Source organism: Prunus dulcis, unplaced genomic scaffold (assembly GCF_902201215.1).
Source record: "Prunus dulcis unplaced genomic scaffold, ALMONDv2, whole genome shotgun sequence".
Taxonomy (NCBI): Eukaryota; Viridiplantae; Streptophyta; class Magnoliopsida; order Rosales; family Rosaceae; genus Prunus; species Prunus dulcis.
In genome coordinates this window covers 1-15592 of record NW_023010333.1, presented here as the reverse complement: position 1 = coordinate 15592, position 15592 = coordinate 1, and the positions used below count along the sequence as shown (strand labels likewise).

Sequence of the window (15592 nt, the reverse complement as noted above, 5' to 3'; positions counted from 1 at the left end):
TTCCTGGCAGGTCTCGGGGACACAGAGTCAGCCGAGCCGCAATCCTGGCAGGTCTCGGGACACCAAGTNNGCCGAGCCGCAAATCCTGGCACTCACGGTCCGAGCGTCCCCGTAACTCGTGAGGCAAAGTCAAGTGCACTGACATAAACTGAAATCGGACTGGATGTCCGTAGACATCGGTCCAACTCTGGGTAATCACCAAGCAAAGGGTGGGTACATGGTGGTTCTAAAATAAATTCCTTTAGAAAAATATCTGATTAATAACTGTAAAGCTCAAATTGTGCTGCTGTCTCATCTGATTCCAACATCAAACTCTGTTTCTATAACTTGTAAATAAGCAGCACAGACTTATAGAACTATTACTGTACTAATCATGTTCGGAACCATAATAAAACTTACTCAAGATCAAATAAAGAAATTTATTCAAATAAACTCATTTATGAAAACTTATTTATATAAAATCAATATAAAATTACTTATGAAATCTTATTTATAGAAATCCTCTATATAACTCATTTATATAAAATCATTCATGAAAGAAAGTCCACTCACAGATGGTCCGAGCTAGTTTGACCCTTCGAAGGTCCCGGCTGCAGGTCGACCGGACCTCTGGTGCCTGATTATCCATAAATAGTAAATCAATAAACTGCTGAATAAAAAGAATTTAAATTAAATACCCTGCCCCCGACTCCTAGAAATATGTGCGCTCAATGTTTAAGGTACTCCTATACCCACAATAGCTTTTTAGATAGTTAAAATGGTCTTAAGAGACCCGAAGCCTTACTAAGCGATAAACTGCCAGATCGGCCGATCCGGAACCCCGTGGGTCCACGATCTCCGATGTCCAATCTGGGCTCCTCTGAAGGTTCCTTACAGAGAAGGAACCATGTTCTGCGAGTTTGGTCTGAAACGGACGGTCAGATAAGCCAAAATCACGTTATCGCTTAAAATCCAAACCATAGCCCCAGGGTTCGCGATTGCGGAGTACCCAGGACTCCGATTCGCAATCCGTCGAATCATACACGATCCTGAGATCATGTAGGCCGACATATCCGAAATCCATCGCGATCCGATTATTTGACGACACTGCACCCACGGATCGCGCGATATGGAAAATCCGTTCGGGGCTCAAACGGACTCCGAATCGAGATCCGCGAAATCCTACCCGCTCGTGACGACACGAGGGTCACAAAACTGCACAGAATTACTTCACCACCCTCGCCCACGAGCCCCAGCACGCACGGGCAGATTTGGGTGTCTTAAGCGATTTTGGGTTGCCGAAAAATATCGGAACCAAGACTCCAAATTCCTATCCTAGGTAAAACACCCCTTTTGGAGTCACTTTTGTTCTTGGACATACCCCAAAAAGTGACCAGAAACAGTATTTTTTAGCGGCCGAAGTTTCGGCCAGAATTCAAGTCGAAAATTGATCGCTTTAGAGCTAAAATCGATCGAAACCCATACATCCATCAGCTAGAACACGAAAAATAGCTGAGAAACCATACCTTACTCGATCCATTTGGTGGAGAAACGAAGGAGAAATTCGAGCTGGAAAATCGGGTGGACTCGGACGAACATCCGTCTGAAAACATGGTTTTCCGATCAGCTCCGGGCGGCCCAAGGGTGGATGTCGGTCAGGTCTTGAGGGCGAGAGGGAGGCGGACCCGACGGTACCCTTGCCGGAGATCGGCTCGGCCTGTGGCGGCGGCTGGACGAGCTGGAAGGGAGGAGAGCCGCGGGAGGGTTTCGCGCGGGAGAGAGAGAGAAGAGAGAGAAAGTGACGGGGGAGAGGAGAGAGAAAGGGATAAAAATCGGGAGATTCACTATTATACCCAATATGGGGGCCCAAATTATAAAAATACCCTATATAAAATGGACTTTAGAAACACACCCAAAGCCCATTTACAACATAATAAAAAAGCTTTTAACTTCTTATAAATTACAAAACTGCCATCAATTTCTTAAAACAAGCCCAACCCCAAAATNTCATAAAAATACCCAAAGCACTCAATAGGGCATCAAAGTAATTTAATAATCAATATTAAATTCAATAAGGCTANCTATCATTTTTTGGGTTTTTTTTTGGGTTTGTTTATAGGAATTCAATTGTGTAGGGTTTATTTATAATATTAGTGCTAGAAATGGGTATATCACTAAATATCTCATAAAAATCTGACTTTTTCCCCAAATTATCGTTTTGCCCTTCGCGGTTTTTAGACCATATCTTCTTCGTTACAGCTCCGATTCGGGTCTACTCCGTGTCTACGAACTCGTTTCGCCGCGCTCTAAGCAATGGCGTAAGCGGAATTCCCAAATTCTTTCTCGATTACAAAGTCAAATTTCCCCCATTAAAATATGCGAGGGCAAACTTGTCTTTTTGCTAGAAGATATTTTCCTTACTTTTTAGATATTTTCTTTCTTTTTAGATATTTTGTTTTGGGTTATTACACAACGAATCTGGGCCTCTCTTTGGGCTAATCCAAAATAGTAGTTTTTTCCTATGTATTAAAACTAAAACCAAAATATCCAATACCTTACAAACTAATTAATAATGTTAATTATGCCTAAAACCTAATTTTTCTTAGTTTATTATAGTATATGCAAAAGATATTGCATATACTTAGTTAAATATACACACTAACAAATTCAAATGGTAGTTTATTACTACAATAAAAATCAAAATAAGACAAAAAGAGAGTATGGGTAGTAATAATAGTGGACAAGGGAGGGAAGAAAAATATAAAAGACACTTTGAAGTTTTATAAAAAGATGTGTAATTATGTTAAGAAACCCAAGGTCTCAAGAATATTGAGAGAGCCTGAAATTACCCATGTCTCGCCCCAAGTCATGACCACACTTTGAAATTGCATGAAACCAAGATAGTTCACACTTGCCTTCAGAACGAGGGGAGTGCCGATTGCAGAACAGATGAGTGCCGACAACCCACCAACGACTGGAAAAACCCAATTCCAATTCCAATTATCAACCCGAAATGCTAAACCCTAAAAATATGCGTAAAATCCAAACCCTCAACTTTCAAATTAAAGATATCCAAATGTAAAGGATTCCTTAGGATATCCAAAAATAAATAAGGGCAATTTTGTCCATTTTGGCTTCTTTTAAAAAATTTCTCTCTCCTTTAGGTTTTTCCAAAGTCTCCCTTGCAAAAGAGGAGTTTGAAGAAGACGAAAAAGACGAGTTTGAAGAAGAAAACTTCAAGAAGAGATCAGACGTGAATTGTTTTGGCTAATTTTAATTGGTTGACCATCACAGCAGGTTTCACCTGTTTTGAAAAAATAGCACGTGACTCCCATGTGAGTGACTGCACGGGTGCAGTCAATTTTTTTTTTTTTGGTCTGACGGGTGCAGTCATTGTACCATAGAAATACTCATATGGGTCGTTTGGTATGGCGGATTGTCATAGACTGGACTAAATCCTGGGACTGTCTTGGATTAGCTCAGATTGGCCTAAGCCGGATTATATACTGACCTACGTTTGGTATTGCATCGGACTAAGAAGCTGGATTGTAAAAATAGTGAAGACCTATGTTTGGTTCTGTGTCGGACTAAAAAATAATTTTTTTAAAATTATTTCTAATTACTCAAGCAAGAAGAAAAAAAATATACACGAACAAAATTGATACCAAAAATTGTAATGGGGGTTGTTGTGATGTATAAATATAAATACAAATTACCAAAGAAAATTAGAAGAAAAAAATCCCTCTTTTTAAAGCCTAGAGTTTAGCTTGGGTATTTCCAATAGATTTTATAAATAAATAAATAAAAAAAAAGTGTCTCAGCTTAGGTAGTCCCAAATATCTGTAAATTGCACTTTTCCCAAACCCAATTCTAAAAGGATAAGAAATCTCTCTTCGAATNTGAAGTGTGAAATTGAACAACTCATGCTATGCATTTGAGAGCATGGATGTCAATATTTTCAATTTCAGCTTCATCATCTTCTTCCCTTCTTCCTAATGTCTCATTCTTCTCCTCAAAATGCTGCTATTCATTTCTCACCCCACCAACCCACAACCACCACCTATTTCTACCCATCGCAAAATCCACGAAGAAGAAACCAATCGGAGTGACCATGAGCATGGAGGCTGGCATAGAAGTTATGGCCACAAAGGTCGGCATGATGAGCTTCTTCCAACCCAGCGACAAAGTAGTCCCAGTCACAGANGGATACGACGCCGTTCAAGTAGGCTACTGCCGAGTCAAGGACCTAAAACATAAATGGGTCATCTCCAGAGAAGGCCAGAAATCTTGCCTTGGTAGGAAATAAGAGAGAGAGAGAGAGAGAGAGAGAGAGAGAGAGAGAGAGAGAGAGGAGATGCTGAAAGAAACGAGAGAGAAAGAAGCGCCTAGACTCGCGTGTTCTATATAGGCATGGTGTTATTTTGTGAACCCCTTTTCAGCCTCGCTATATTAGAATAGCAAGTGAAGTGTTTTTTTTATTGTTGTCCTATACAATCCCATTTAACTTAGTACCTTCTTTTACCAAACATGGGTTTTAAGTGTTATTTAACACAGTTCAGTCCAGTAAGGCATACCAAACATGCCCCTATAGTAGATAGATAGAATAGAAGATATGGTGATGGGTAGGGGCCAAAATGAGTTTGGGTGGTGGGCCATTTCATAGTTAAAAATAAAAGAAGATATTGGGCCATTGCCCCAAAACTTGATGGCAAGCCCAAAGCTTGCTGGTCTTTTTTCATACCCCTAATTTTGTTCTTCTTCCCAGCACATCAAATCAAAGCGCCGTTTTGACCCGAAAAAAATAAAAAATCAAAGCGCCGTTTCTTCTTTTTCTCTATCAACATTTGTATTACTCATCCCATCCCGTATGTTCACTTTTGACATAATCACCTATTTAATGTGAAAATCCTTCCAGAATCGGAATCTTAGAAATTTATACATTGGCAATCCTCCCGGGAAAAGGCGAATCCCAATAGCCTGAATCTCTCTCTCTCTCTCTCTCCCCCTCCCTCTTCTCTGTCATGTTTTAGCAAAACCCTATTCTCTTTCTGTCACTCTTTGCCTCTGCAATTTCTATGGAGTTTTCAATTTTATTTATTTATTTATAATATACTCGGTCCGTTGCGGTCAACCGCTCAGCGAAAATCGAAATCGAAAGTGTTTGAGTAAATATGCAGAACGACGAGGTCATATGGCAGGTTATCAGGCACAAACACTGCAGCTTCATGTCCAAGTATGCCATTTTCTTTCTCTAATATCCTTTTTTGTCTGTAAATTTTTATTTTTTACCTGGTTTTTATTTTTTATTTTTTTACTATTTTTGAGTGTTAATTGTTTTTTTGTTCCTGTTCTTGTCAGAATTGAAACTGGGATATTCTGTAGAAACCCATATAACGTCACTGGGATTTGTAACCGAAGCTCGTGCCCTCTGGCTAATAGTCGCTATGCCACCATTCGCGACCATGATGGTACTTGTTTCTCATTTTGCTTCGTGAATGGTTCTCTTTACTCTGCTATGAAGATGTCAAAGAATGACTGGATGTTAAGGTCATTTCCTGCTTTAACAAGGTGATTTGCTTAATATTAAGTTGACACTTGATCAGACGTTGTGGGAATTTAGGTAGAGCTACAAATTTTGATTTTCGGGGTCAATAACAAAAATATAATTTTATGGAAGGTATTCTTTAGTAGAAATTAGGATAGAGGCCTGCATTTAAACCAAAGTCAATTATCTTAGCAGATTCTTCATAACCCTTTTAGCTCAGGGCCAATTTTTTTAATCTATTATGAATAGGCTAGGCACCCATATAACTTTCTCCTTGATCAACACAAAAGCCTCTTGGCTGCTTCCGTTCACATACATAAACCTTCTGCCTTTCATCCACGGAGATGCCATCTTTGAACAAGATATACTGTATGTTAAAATGAAGCATATAGAAAATGCTGCGCACAACTTTCCCTCTGCAAAACTAAGAGCACTTAATGTACGACATCTTATAACTACAATATAAGAGAACAAACAATCTCCAATCTCCTTTGAAACCTATTGGTTTTCTAACATATATCTGAAAAGCTTATAGTCTTGTTTATTTTCTAAGAGTGTAAGTTTACTTAAAATTTCTACTTATGCTGATACCAATGAATTTGTTTTTATACTAGCAGCAATGCATATAATGTTTTCCTATGCTATGTTTGTGTCCTGCAGGAGTCTTCTATCTTTATATGAAAACCATAGAAAGAGCTCATATGCCAAACAAATTGTGGGAAAGAGTTAAGTTACCCAGGAATTATGAGAAAGCACTTGAAATTATTGACAAACATCTGGTATTGAAAATCTGAACCCTCTTTTTAACTGTTTCTGATTAAATGTATGTTAGTTTTCATAAAGTTAAGAGGTTCTTGAAGTGATTAATCAGCATGACCTTCCTGAATTGGCAGATGTACTGGCCTAAGTTTCTTGTGCACAAAACAAAGCAACGGCTGACTAAAATGACCCAGATGAGGATACGCATGAGGAAGCTTGCTTTGAAAACAAGGTCTGTATCATCTCATTGTGTAATGCTTCGTGTCCATGTGATAAATGTCCACTTCATCAAATAATTATGTTTTTTAAAAGAATAAAAATTTGTCCGAAAAGTGACTCCAGAGAACTGACTTCTTTACCTTTTTAATGTTGATATTGAAGAAGTTGTATTGAGCCATTGTATTGATGCAATTTATTGTGTTTACCAGGGAGAAAATAATGACGACACCAAGGAAAGAGAAAAAGAGAGAGGCTAGAAGAGAGGAAAAGGCTGAAAAAGCTGCAGTGTTGGATAAGGTTTTAACTTAACTGCCATACACTATAAATGTGCTGGACTTGATCTGTTATTGTCACTAGCTCTCATAAAGATTTACTGTCCTTCTGCAGAGCATTGAGAGAGAACTATTAGAACGCCTCAAGAAAGGAGTCTATGGTGATGCATATAAAGATATATACAACTACCCCTTTGATAAATACCAAAAAGTTCTTGAAGGGGAAGAAATGCAGTTGGATACTGAGAGAGATGAAGAAGAGGAGGAGGTATTCTTGTCCAATTTTATCATTGCCTTCTTTTTGGATGATCTAATATATCAGTTATTAGTATTGAAATGTGAAGTATTTCATGGTATGCTTACTTGAAATTGTATACTTTCATAATCTAAATACTTTTGTGGTTGGAATAAGCAGGAACCTGAGATAGAATATGTTGAAGGTTATGATGAACTTGAAGAGGAAGATGATATTGAAGATTTTGCTGGTTTTTCAATGGACAATTCTCATGCAGATGATGATATTGGTAAAGCTAAATTCTAGTCTTAACAGAATATGAAATAAATGCATGCATAATCCACACAAAATTTGCATAACAGACTCATTTTTTTAGTCTGCTGTGACTAAAAAAGGTTTATAACGCTTTGTTCCAACTGTTGTATAAAATTATGGGGAAGAGTTTGTGCTCTTGTGCGTATCAAATGGACTCAATGAAGGATCTTAATGATGCAGTTGGAAGTGATGAAGAGGCAGAAGCAGTTATTCGCAAGAGAGAGAGAAAGGAATCTGCCTTTGCTTCTAGAAGATTTGAGAAAGATGAACCTGCTGCCAAATCGAAGAAGCCGAGGGTACTTGTTGAGGTAACGGCTAGTTACATCTTCAGTCTTGAGATCTTTAGTTGGTTCAGCATAGTTTTCTCGCCTTTCTTGCTTGAAAAGCATTGATGTATCACTTTAACTAGAAACTGTCTTTCCTATCCTTAGGACTTAAGGGGTTGCTATTAGACCATATCGTATGTTAAATCCAAGCCGCTTATCTCCCTTTTGGTTGTAATTGATTAGTAGAGCAGTACCCTTAATGTAAATAATACCCTTTTTTAAATAATTGTGAAATCACTAGAAATAACTTGCTATATCTACACGTCTATTGTGATATGTAACTCTTCCCTCAAATCTGAATCTATTCCTTATTTATCAGGTTGAGCATGAAGATGCTGGTGTTAGGCAAAAGGCAGTCCACTGAGAACTTCTTCTTATTTCATTATTTGATCTGGAAAAGAGATGGTTGCAACGCTCTTCTTCTTGTGAGATTGGCCTATTTTTCTCAAAGCTTGCTGCGCAAGGAAGAAACTTGCTGATGGTGCCCAAATTTTGAAAGATTTTGATAGCTGAACAATTTTTTCAAATTACCGTAGTGTTGGGAAACCGTTGTATTGCTAGCTTTGAGTTGGGGCTGGCTTTGGCCTGTGGGTTGTTTGTAGGCCTAGGGACATTGTTAGTTAGGTTTTCTGTATTGTAAACGTCTTCTTGACAAAGAAAAACAAGTCTGTTGGAAGGATCCTAGTTTTTTCCTTTGCTTTTGTTTTGGATTTTATTTCTGTTGATGAATCCTTGTCTTTTCATTTGGATGACGTTAATGAGAACTCCTGTCATCCCTTCCAAATGTAATTTTAAGAACATAGTTCTAAATTAAATGGTTCTACAGTTTATGGGTTATTCAAGATCCAACAAGTCATGTCATCTAGTTGGTTTCCAACAGTTAAACCGCTTCCTTCGTCGTATCAAAACAAAACCAGCAGCCCATAACTCTATCTGGCTGGAGCCCACAGGTTTCTCTAGTACTTTCCAGTTCTCTCCCCCTTTCTCTGCATATATATGTTTCCTCTTTCTCCAACACTCGTATCTCTCTGTCTCGGTCATCTTCTACTTGTATGTCCAACTGTTTGGAGTTCTTATGAGTCCGAGAGAAATGGATCAACAATATTCCAGGGACTTTCCGATCCTATCCTATATCCTGTCAAGGCTCGACCCTGAATCCAATCCACCACTCTCACCCCAACTCCAAGAAACTCTGTTGACTCAGCTTCCCCACCTGAACCACCCCAAAGTCCTTGCCTCCATGATCCACCTCATACCCACCACCCTCTCTCAGACCCTCTCCCTGCTCCGGGCCCTTGGTACTCCACCCGACCCGTCCACCGTGGTTGTGGCACGTGCTAGGATCGCTGAAATCCAGTCTAAGCTCCAAAACAGTAGTAGTAGTGCCCTTCAAGAAACCCAGAACTACTCACAAGTGAGAGAAGCGGCAGAGAAAGAGTTGGAGATATACAAGGCGGTGGTGAGGTTGGAGGAGATGCACGAGACCTATGAGGAACAGTTGAGGGATGTGGAAGTGAGGCTTGCTGAGGCATATGGCTCGGTCGTGGTTGATTTAGAAAAGGAGGAGGGTGAGGTGATAAAACTGAATGCGGAAGTGGTCAGGATTTTGAAGGAGGCAGAGAGTGGGGTAGCTGTTGAAAGAGTTGAGCTTTCTGGGCGTCATCTGAGGTTTCTACCTGAGGCTTTCGGGAAGCTTCATGGGTTGGTCTCTCTCAACCTGTCAAACAATCAGCTACAGGTTTCCACTCTCATCTCTCTCTCTCTCTCTCTCTCTCTCTCTCTCTCTCTCTCTCTCTCTCTCTCTCTCTCTCTTGTTTATTTTAGAGACAGAAAAGCGTACAACTTTCAATGAATCAGTTGAAAAATTAATATAGCTTACAAGTCCACTCACAATTGGTTTTCTATACTTAGAGCAAAATCCAACTAACCAATCAATGTTTGCAGCAGATTGATAGAATTAAGACTCTCCTTGGCATCATTGATCTCTAAGTAGTAACTTATGATTAGGGTCTTGCATTTCATTGATGTAGTTCCTGGTAACATATTACATAACTGGTTTATTTGTTTGGCAAAACAGTCAATTCCAGATTCAATAGCAGGACTTGAGAAACTCGAGGAGCTCTATGTTTCGTCCAATCTTTTAGTTTCCTTGCCCGACTCCCTTGGATTGTTACTTAACCTGAGGATCCTCAATGTGTCAGGCAACAAGCTGGATGCCCTTCCTGAAAGCATTGCTCGTTGCAGGTAATGTCTCAAATTTTCTTTTTCCACTTGTCCCATCTGTTGTTCATGTGTTCTGTTCTTGGCGGGTAATGTTTCCTTCCTTTCCTGCAATTCTCACTTTGTGACTGTTTCCAAAACTTCTTTTTGTACTCAATATTAGTTCACTGGTGGAGCTAGATGCAAGCTTTAACAACCTGATGTGTTTGCCAACAAATATTGGTTATGGGCTACTGAATCTCGAAAGGCTCTCAATCCACTTGAATAAAATCCGTTCCCTTCCACCATCCATCTGTGAAATGCGGTCACTGAGATATCTAGATGTTCATTTCAATGAGCTTCGTGGGCTGCCACATGCAATTGGGAGACTGACAACTCTTGAGGTGCTCAACCTGTCCAGCAACTTCAGTGACTTGACAGAGCTTCCTGAATCAATTGGTGATTTAACCAACCTCAGGGAGCTTGATCTAAGCAACAACCAGATTCGAGCTCTTCCCGCAAAATTTGGTCTGCTTAGAAACCTAAACAAGCTCAACTTGGATCAGAACCCGCTCGCGATTCCGCCAATGGAGATAGTAACTCAAGGGGTTGAAGCTGTCAAGGAATACATGGCACAGAGGTGGCTCGATATCATAGCAGAGGAACAACAGAGGAGCATGCTTGAAGCAAGCAAACAAACAGCTCAGACTGGATGGCTGGGTTGGGGGACCTCCTTGTTGAATAACTTGGTTTCTTCGGTCTCCCATGGTGTTGCAGGTAATCTTGGAGGGAAGAAAGATTCTAGAGACCCATGTCTTGATCAACAGTTGTGATCATCCAGCTTTCTCTGTAAATATTCCTCTGTATATATGTGTAGTCTGGACATTTAGTTATGTATGAAGTCTGGTATCTGTAAGATAATACTGATTTTACTGTAATTGATGGTATACATTGTTTTTGTGTAAAATGTTCTTGATAAAAATAAAAATAAAAATAATTATTGAGCCAAGTGAAATGCTCTTACGTGAAATGCTGTCCTGCCTATGTGCGTGCTGTGCTGTGCGTGAAATCCTATTGGTTTTCTTAAAGTGGTTGCTGAGCACGCACATAGCTGTCCAGTAAGTGCCTTACATAACTATATTTTTCATTTAGAGCCCTTGATCAAACTCAAGCAATCTTCTTCCTTCCAAATGGCATTCTTCCAAATGGCAAAAGACACCATGCCTCTTTCCCTTTTGTGAAGAATCAAAGTGGGAAAAGACATCTTAAATGTAGGTTTTGAGTAATGGAAGGTATAAGAGCGTGCACCACATCCACAGGGCAGTGACCAACAAAGTTGAGGCAAGATTGTCAATGTTCTATGGACCCAACAAGGACACAGTGATTGGTCCCATTGAGGATTCGATTGACGAGGAACACCCTGTTGTGCGGAAGCGTCAACCAACTACGAGTGAAAAATAAATAACAACAGGCAGGAGAAAAAATTGAACAAAATAATCAACAAGAACAACACCAAGATTTATACTGGTTCGGCAATTGCCTACATCCAGTTTGGAGACGATGGAGTATTCCACTATAATCAATGGAGATATACAATAGTGTTTACCACTCAATTTCCCAAAGACCCAAATACACCCAACCTCACACACTCACAAAGGAAGAGAAAACAATGATACAAAGCAAAGAACAACTAGAGAGAATTTGTTTCTCTCTTTGGCAAAATGCCTTTCTTGCTATTTTTCTCTTCTACTCAACACTTGGTTGGATGCTTCAAATGAAACCATTTTCTTCCAATTTATAGCCAAAGGAAGTGGCTTCTCAAAGAAGCCAAAAGGAAGTGGCTTCTCAAAGAAGCCAAAGGAAGTGGCTTCTCAAAGAAGCCAAAGGTTAGCCAAGTCAACAATAGCCTACCCCCATTTGTGAAAGCCAATTAATGCATTCACATTGCAACTTGTCAATATCCATCACTTTTGACTATTGGTTTGAGGCAATAATCAACAATCTCCACCTTGGCTCAAACCCTCGAAGTAGAACTCCCATTAGTCGTCTCCCAAACCCTCATCGGGTAATCAACAAATTTTACAAATGCCAATCAAGTCTAAGCAGTGCTTAAACTTGAGAAACAAAACTGGCTTTGTTAGCATATCTGCAAGATTGTTGGCCGTCCCAATTTTCTAAAGAAGAATATCTCTCTCATCAGTAATCTCACGAACAAAATGGAACCTTACGTCAATGTGTTTCATATGTGCATGATGGACTTGATTCTTTGCTAAATAAATAGCACTCTAACTGTCGCATTGACCAATAACTTTATCCTGTTGAAATAATAAACCAATATCCACAGTACCTATAATATACTGTAGAATTCATTTCACAGTTTGCCAATGCCCTTTTCCTAGATTATGCATATATCTACTGACAATACTAACAACGTGTGAAATATTAGGCCTAGTACACACCATAGCATACATCAAACTAACAACAACACTTGCATATGAAATTTGAGCCATGTAATGACTCTCTTCACCAGTTTTAGGAGACATAGAAGCACTAAGTTTGAAATGAGGGGCAAGAGGTGTACTAACCGGTTTTGAATTTTCATTCATCCCGAAACGTTGTAGTACCTTCTTCAAATACTGCTTTTGACACAGACTAATCTTGCCCTTCGCTCTGTCTCTTTCAATTTCCATACCCAGTATCTTCCGAGCTTCTCCCAAGTCCTTCATCTCAAATTCATTACTCAGTTGAGTCTTCAACCTTTCAATCTCCACTTTGCTTTTACATGCTATAAGCATATCATCAACATATAAAAGCAGATAGATGAAGATTCCATCTCGTAGTTTGCGAAAGTATACACAATGGTCATAATGACTCCTTGTGTATTTATACCCGATCAGAAACCTATCAAATCGCTTGTACCATTGTCTTGGAGACTGCTTCAAGCCGTACAATGATTTTTGCAATTTGCAAACCCAATTTTCTTTTCCAGCAACTTTAAAACCTTCTGGCTGAGACATATAAATTTCTTCCTCCAAATCACCATGTAAGAATGCAGTCTTGACATCAAGTTGAGCCAACTCAAGGTCAAACTGTGAAACCAAAGCCAACAAAATACGAATAGAGGAATGTTTTACTACAGGAGAAAATACCTCATTGTAGTCAATGCCTTCCTTCTGAGCATATCCTTTAGCTACTAATCTGGCTTTGAATCTCACATTGTCCTTTCCCAAAGATTCCATCTTCTTGGCATAAACCCATTTGCAACCAATTGCTTTCTTCCCCTTTGGTAACTGAACCAGCTCCCAAGTCTCATTTTTATGAAGAGACTTCATCTCCTCATCCATAGATTTCTTCCACTCCACGCTCTCTGACCTTCTGACAGCTTCTTTGTAGGCGGATGGAATATCATCTTCAATAACGGGAAGTGCATATGCCACAATATCAGTAAATCGAACAGGCTTTCCAATCTCCCTTCTCGATCTTCTGATTGCAATAGAATCTTGTTGCTGTGGAGGCTCTTGGGTAGGTGCCTCCTCTTCATCATCCTCGTCCTCTTCATCAGAATCAACTGTAGGACTAGTGTCTGTAATATCAGACCTTACTGGAACAACTGGAGTTTTCAGTAACTCCACCCGCTTTGAACTACTCATGGTCTTAGTTGCTTCAATTTCACCTTCATGCTTGTTCTGATTTACCATAGCAGCCTCATCAAAAGTCACATCTCTGCTTACAACAATTTTCTTCTCATCTCGACACCAAAGTCGGTATCCCTTCACGCCAGTGCTAAATCCCATAAATAGAGCCTTCTTTGCTCTTGGATCTAACTTGCTTTCCCTGACATGATAGTAAGCAAGACAACCAAATATGTGTAAATACTTGTAATCAGTACAAGGTTTACCAGACCATACCTCCATGGGCGTTTTGCCCTCATTCGCAGCAGCAGGCAACCGATTAATGAGATGGCTTGCATAAGTAATCGCCTCAGCCAAAAACGCCTTGCCTAAACCAGCATTAGACAACATACACCGAACTTTCTCAAGCAAAGTACGGTTCATGCGCTCCGCCACCCCATTCTGTTGCGTTGTCTCCCTAACCGTGAAGTGCCTCACAATACCCTCATCTTGACAAACTTTCAAGAAAGGATCAGACTTATATTCACCACCATTGTCTGATCTGAGAGTCTTGATCTTTCGACCGCTTTGCTTTTCAATCATCTTTTTCCACTTCAGGAATATCTTCAAGACTTCATCTTTACGCTTCATGGTGTACACCCATATTCTTCTAGAGAAGTCATCAACAAAGGAGACAAAATAATGGCTACCTCCCCAAGATGCATTATTGGAAGGTCCCCAAACATCAGTGTGAACATAATCTAGAATGCCTTTAGTGTGGTGAATAGCAGTGCCAAATTTCACTCTAGTTTGCTTACCCAGCACATAGTGTTCACAGAATTCCAATTTGCATGCCTTTGCACCTTTCAATAAGCCTTGCTTCACCAATCCTTGCAACGCTTTTTCACCAGCATGCCCAAGACGAATATGCCATAACCTTGTGGTGTCTGTGCTATCTGCGTCAGCAGCTTCGGTGACAGCTGCTCCACCAATAACTGTACTCCCCTGTAAGAAATACAAGTTATTTCGTCTTGTACCTTTCATCACCACCAATGCCCCATGCACAGCTTTAAGAACTCCACCCTCCATGGTGATCTTGAGACCCTTGGATTCCAAAGCGCCCAATGAGATGAGATTCTTCTTCATATCCGAAACATACCGAACATCACTCAATTCTCTGACTGTTCCATCATGCATCTTCAAACAGATTTTGCCTATCCCTTGTGTTTTGCAGGCATTATTGTTGCCCATCAAAACAACTCCACCATCCAGCTCCTCGAAGCTAGAAAACCATTCCCGAATGGGACACATATGATAGGTGCAACCTGAATCCAAAATCCACTCAGTTGAGTGACCATCAGCAGATGAACTAGCCAAAGCAAACTCGAAATCTTCATCTCCAGATTTTGCAACATTTGCTTCAGAACCCACTTTCTCCTTCTCCTTGTTCTTCAATTTGGGGCAGTCTTTCTTCCAATGACCCTTTTGGCGACAAAAGGCACATTCATCTTTAGCAGGAAACTTCCCTCGTGACTTTGAACGAGATTTTCCCCGCTTCCCAGATTTTCTTTCCTCTGTTCGACCCCTTGCAACGAGTGCCTCGGTTTGTGAATTTTGAGTCTTCTGTTCCTTTTTACGACACTCATGATTCACCAATGCCGCAGACACCTCATCCAGTTTCACCTCGGATTTTCCATACAACAAAGTAGTTGTCAAATGATCATAATCATCAGGCAATGAATTTAACAAACATAGTGCCTTATCCTCGTCAGGAATTATCACATCAAGGTTTGCTAAATCAGCAAGTATTTTATTATAATCATTGAGGTGTTCATGCATAGAAATACCTGAACGATATTGAAATCGGAAGAGTCGTTTCTTCAAGAAGAGCCGATTTTCTGCGCTCTTGGTCATATACTTCTCCTCCAATTTCATCCATAACTTCTTAGCAGAAGTTTCCTTCATATACGGGTATTTCAACTCCTTATCAAGGAACGATCGAATAGTGGCACAAGCATGGAGATTAATTCGAGTCCACTGCTTGTCATCAATATCTTCTGGTTTATCCTCCATAACCATATCCAACTCTTGTTGATACAACACATCCATAACTTCACATTGCCACATACCAA

The 15592-nt window shown here is 39.9% G+C and overlaps 2 protein-coding genes across 2 annotated transcripts; both read left to right on the top strand.

Moving 5' to 3' along the window:
• The first annotated feature begins 4773 nt into the window (after positions 1-4773).
• On the top strand, positions 4774-8487 carry LOC117613469 (protein MAK16 homolog). Its single transcript, XM_034342078.1, has 9 exons — positions 4774-5212; positions 5338-5447; positions 6185-6303; positions 6418-6515; positions 6712-6799; positions 6890-7042; positions 7190-7298; positions 7505-7632; positions 7970-8487. The coding sequence occupies exons 1-9, from the start codon at positions 5151-5153 to the stop codon at positions 8012-8014; spliced, it is 912 nt and encodes a 303-aa protein (XP_034197969.1). The 5' UTR covers positions 4774-5150; the 3' UTR covers positions 8015-8487.
• A 148-nt stretch (positions 8488-8635) lies between these two features.
• Positions 8636-10853, top strand: LOC117613468 (plant intracellular Ras-group-related LRR protein 3-like). Its single transcript, XM_034342077.1, has 3 exons — positions 8636-9388; positions 9728-9894; positions 10034-10853. Exons 1-3 carry the CDS (start codon positions 8726-8728, stop codon positions 10680-10682), a joined length of 1479 nt encoding a protein of 492 aa, XP_034197968.1. The 5' UTR covers positions 8636-8725; the 3' UTR covers positions 10683-10853.
• The last annotated feature ends 4739 nt before the right edge of the window (positions 10854-15592 follow it).

Coding starts and splice junctions, on each gene's coding strand:
- LOC117613468 (XM_034342077.1), top strand. CDS start 8,726: ATGAGTCCGAGAGAAATGGATCAACAATATTCCAGGGACTTTCCGATC. Junction 9,389..9,727: donor TGTCAAACAATCAGCTACAG/GTTTCCACTCTC, acceptor TTGGCAAAACAG/TCAATTCCAGATTCAATAGC. Junction 9,895..10,033: donor GAAAGCATTGCTCGTTGCAG/GTAATGTCTCAA, acceptor ACTCAATATTAG/TTCACTGGTGGAGCTAGATG.
- LOC117613469 (XM_034342078.1), top strand. CDS start 5,151: ATGCAGAACGACGAGGTCATATGGCAGGTTATCAGGCACAAACACTGC. Junction 5,213..5,337: donor CACTGCAGCTTCATGTCCAA/GTATGCCATTTT, acceptor TGTTCTTGTCAG/AATTGAAACTGGGATATTCT. Junction 6,304..6,417: donor AAATTATTGACAAACATCTG/GTATTGAAAATC, acceptor CTGAATTGGCAG/ATGTACTGGCCTAAGTTTCT.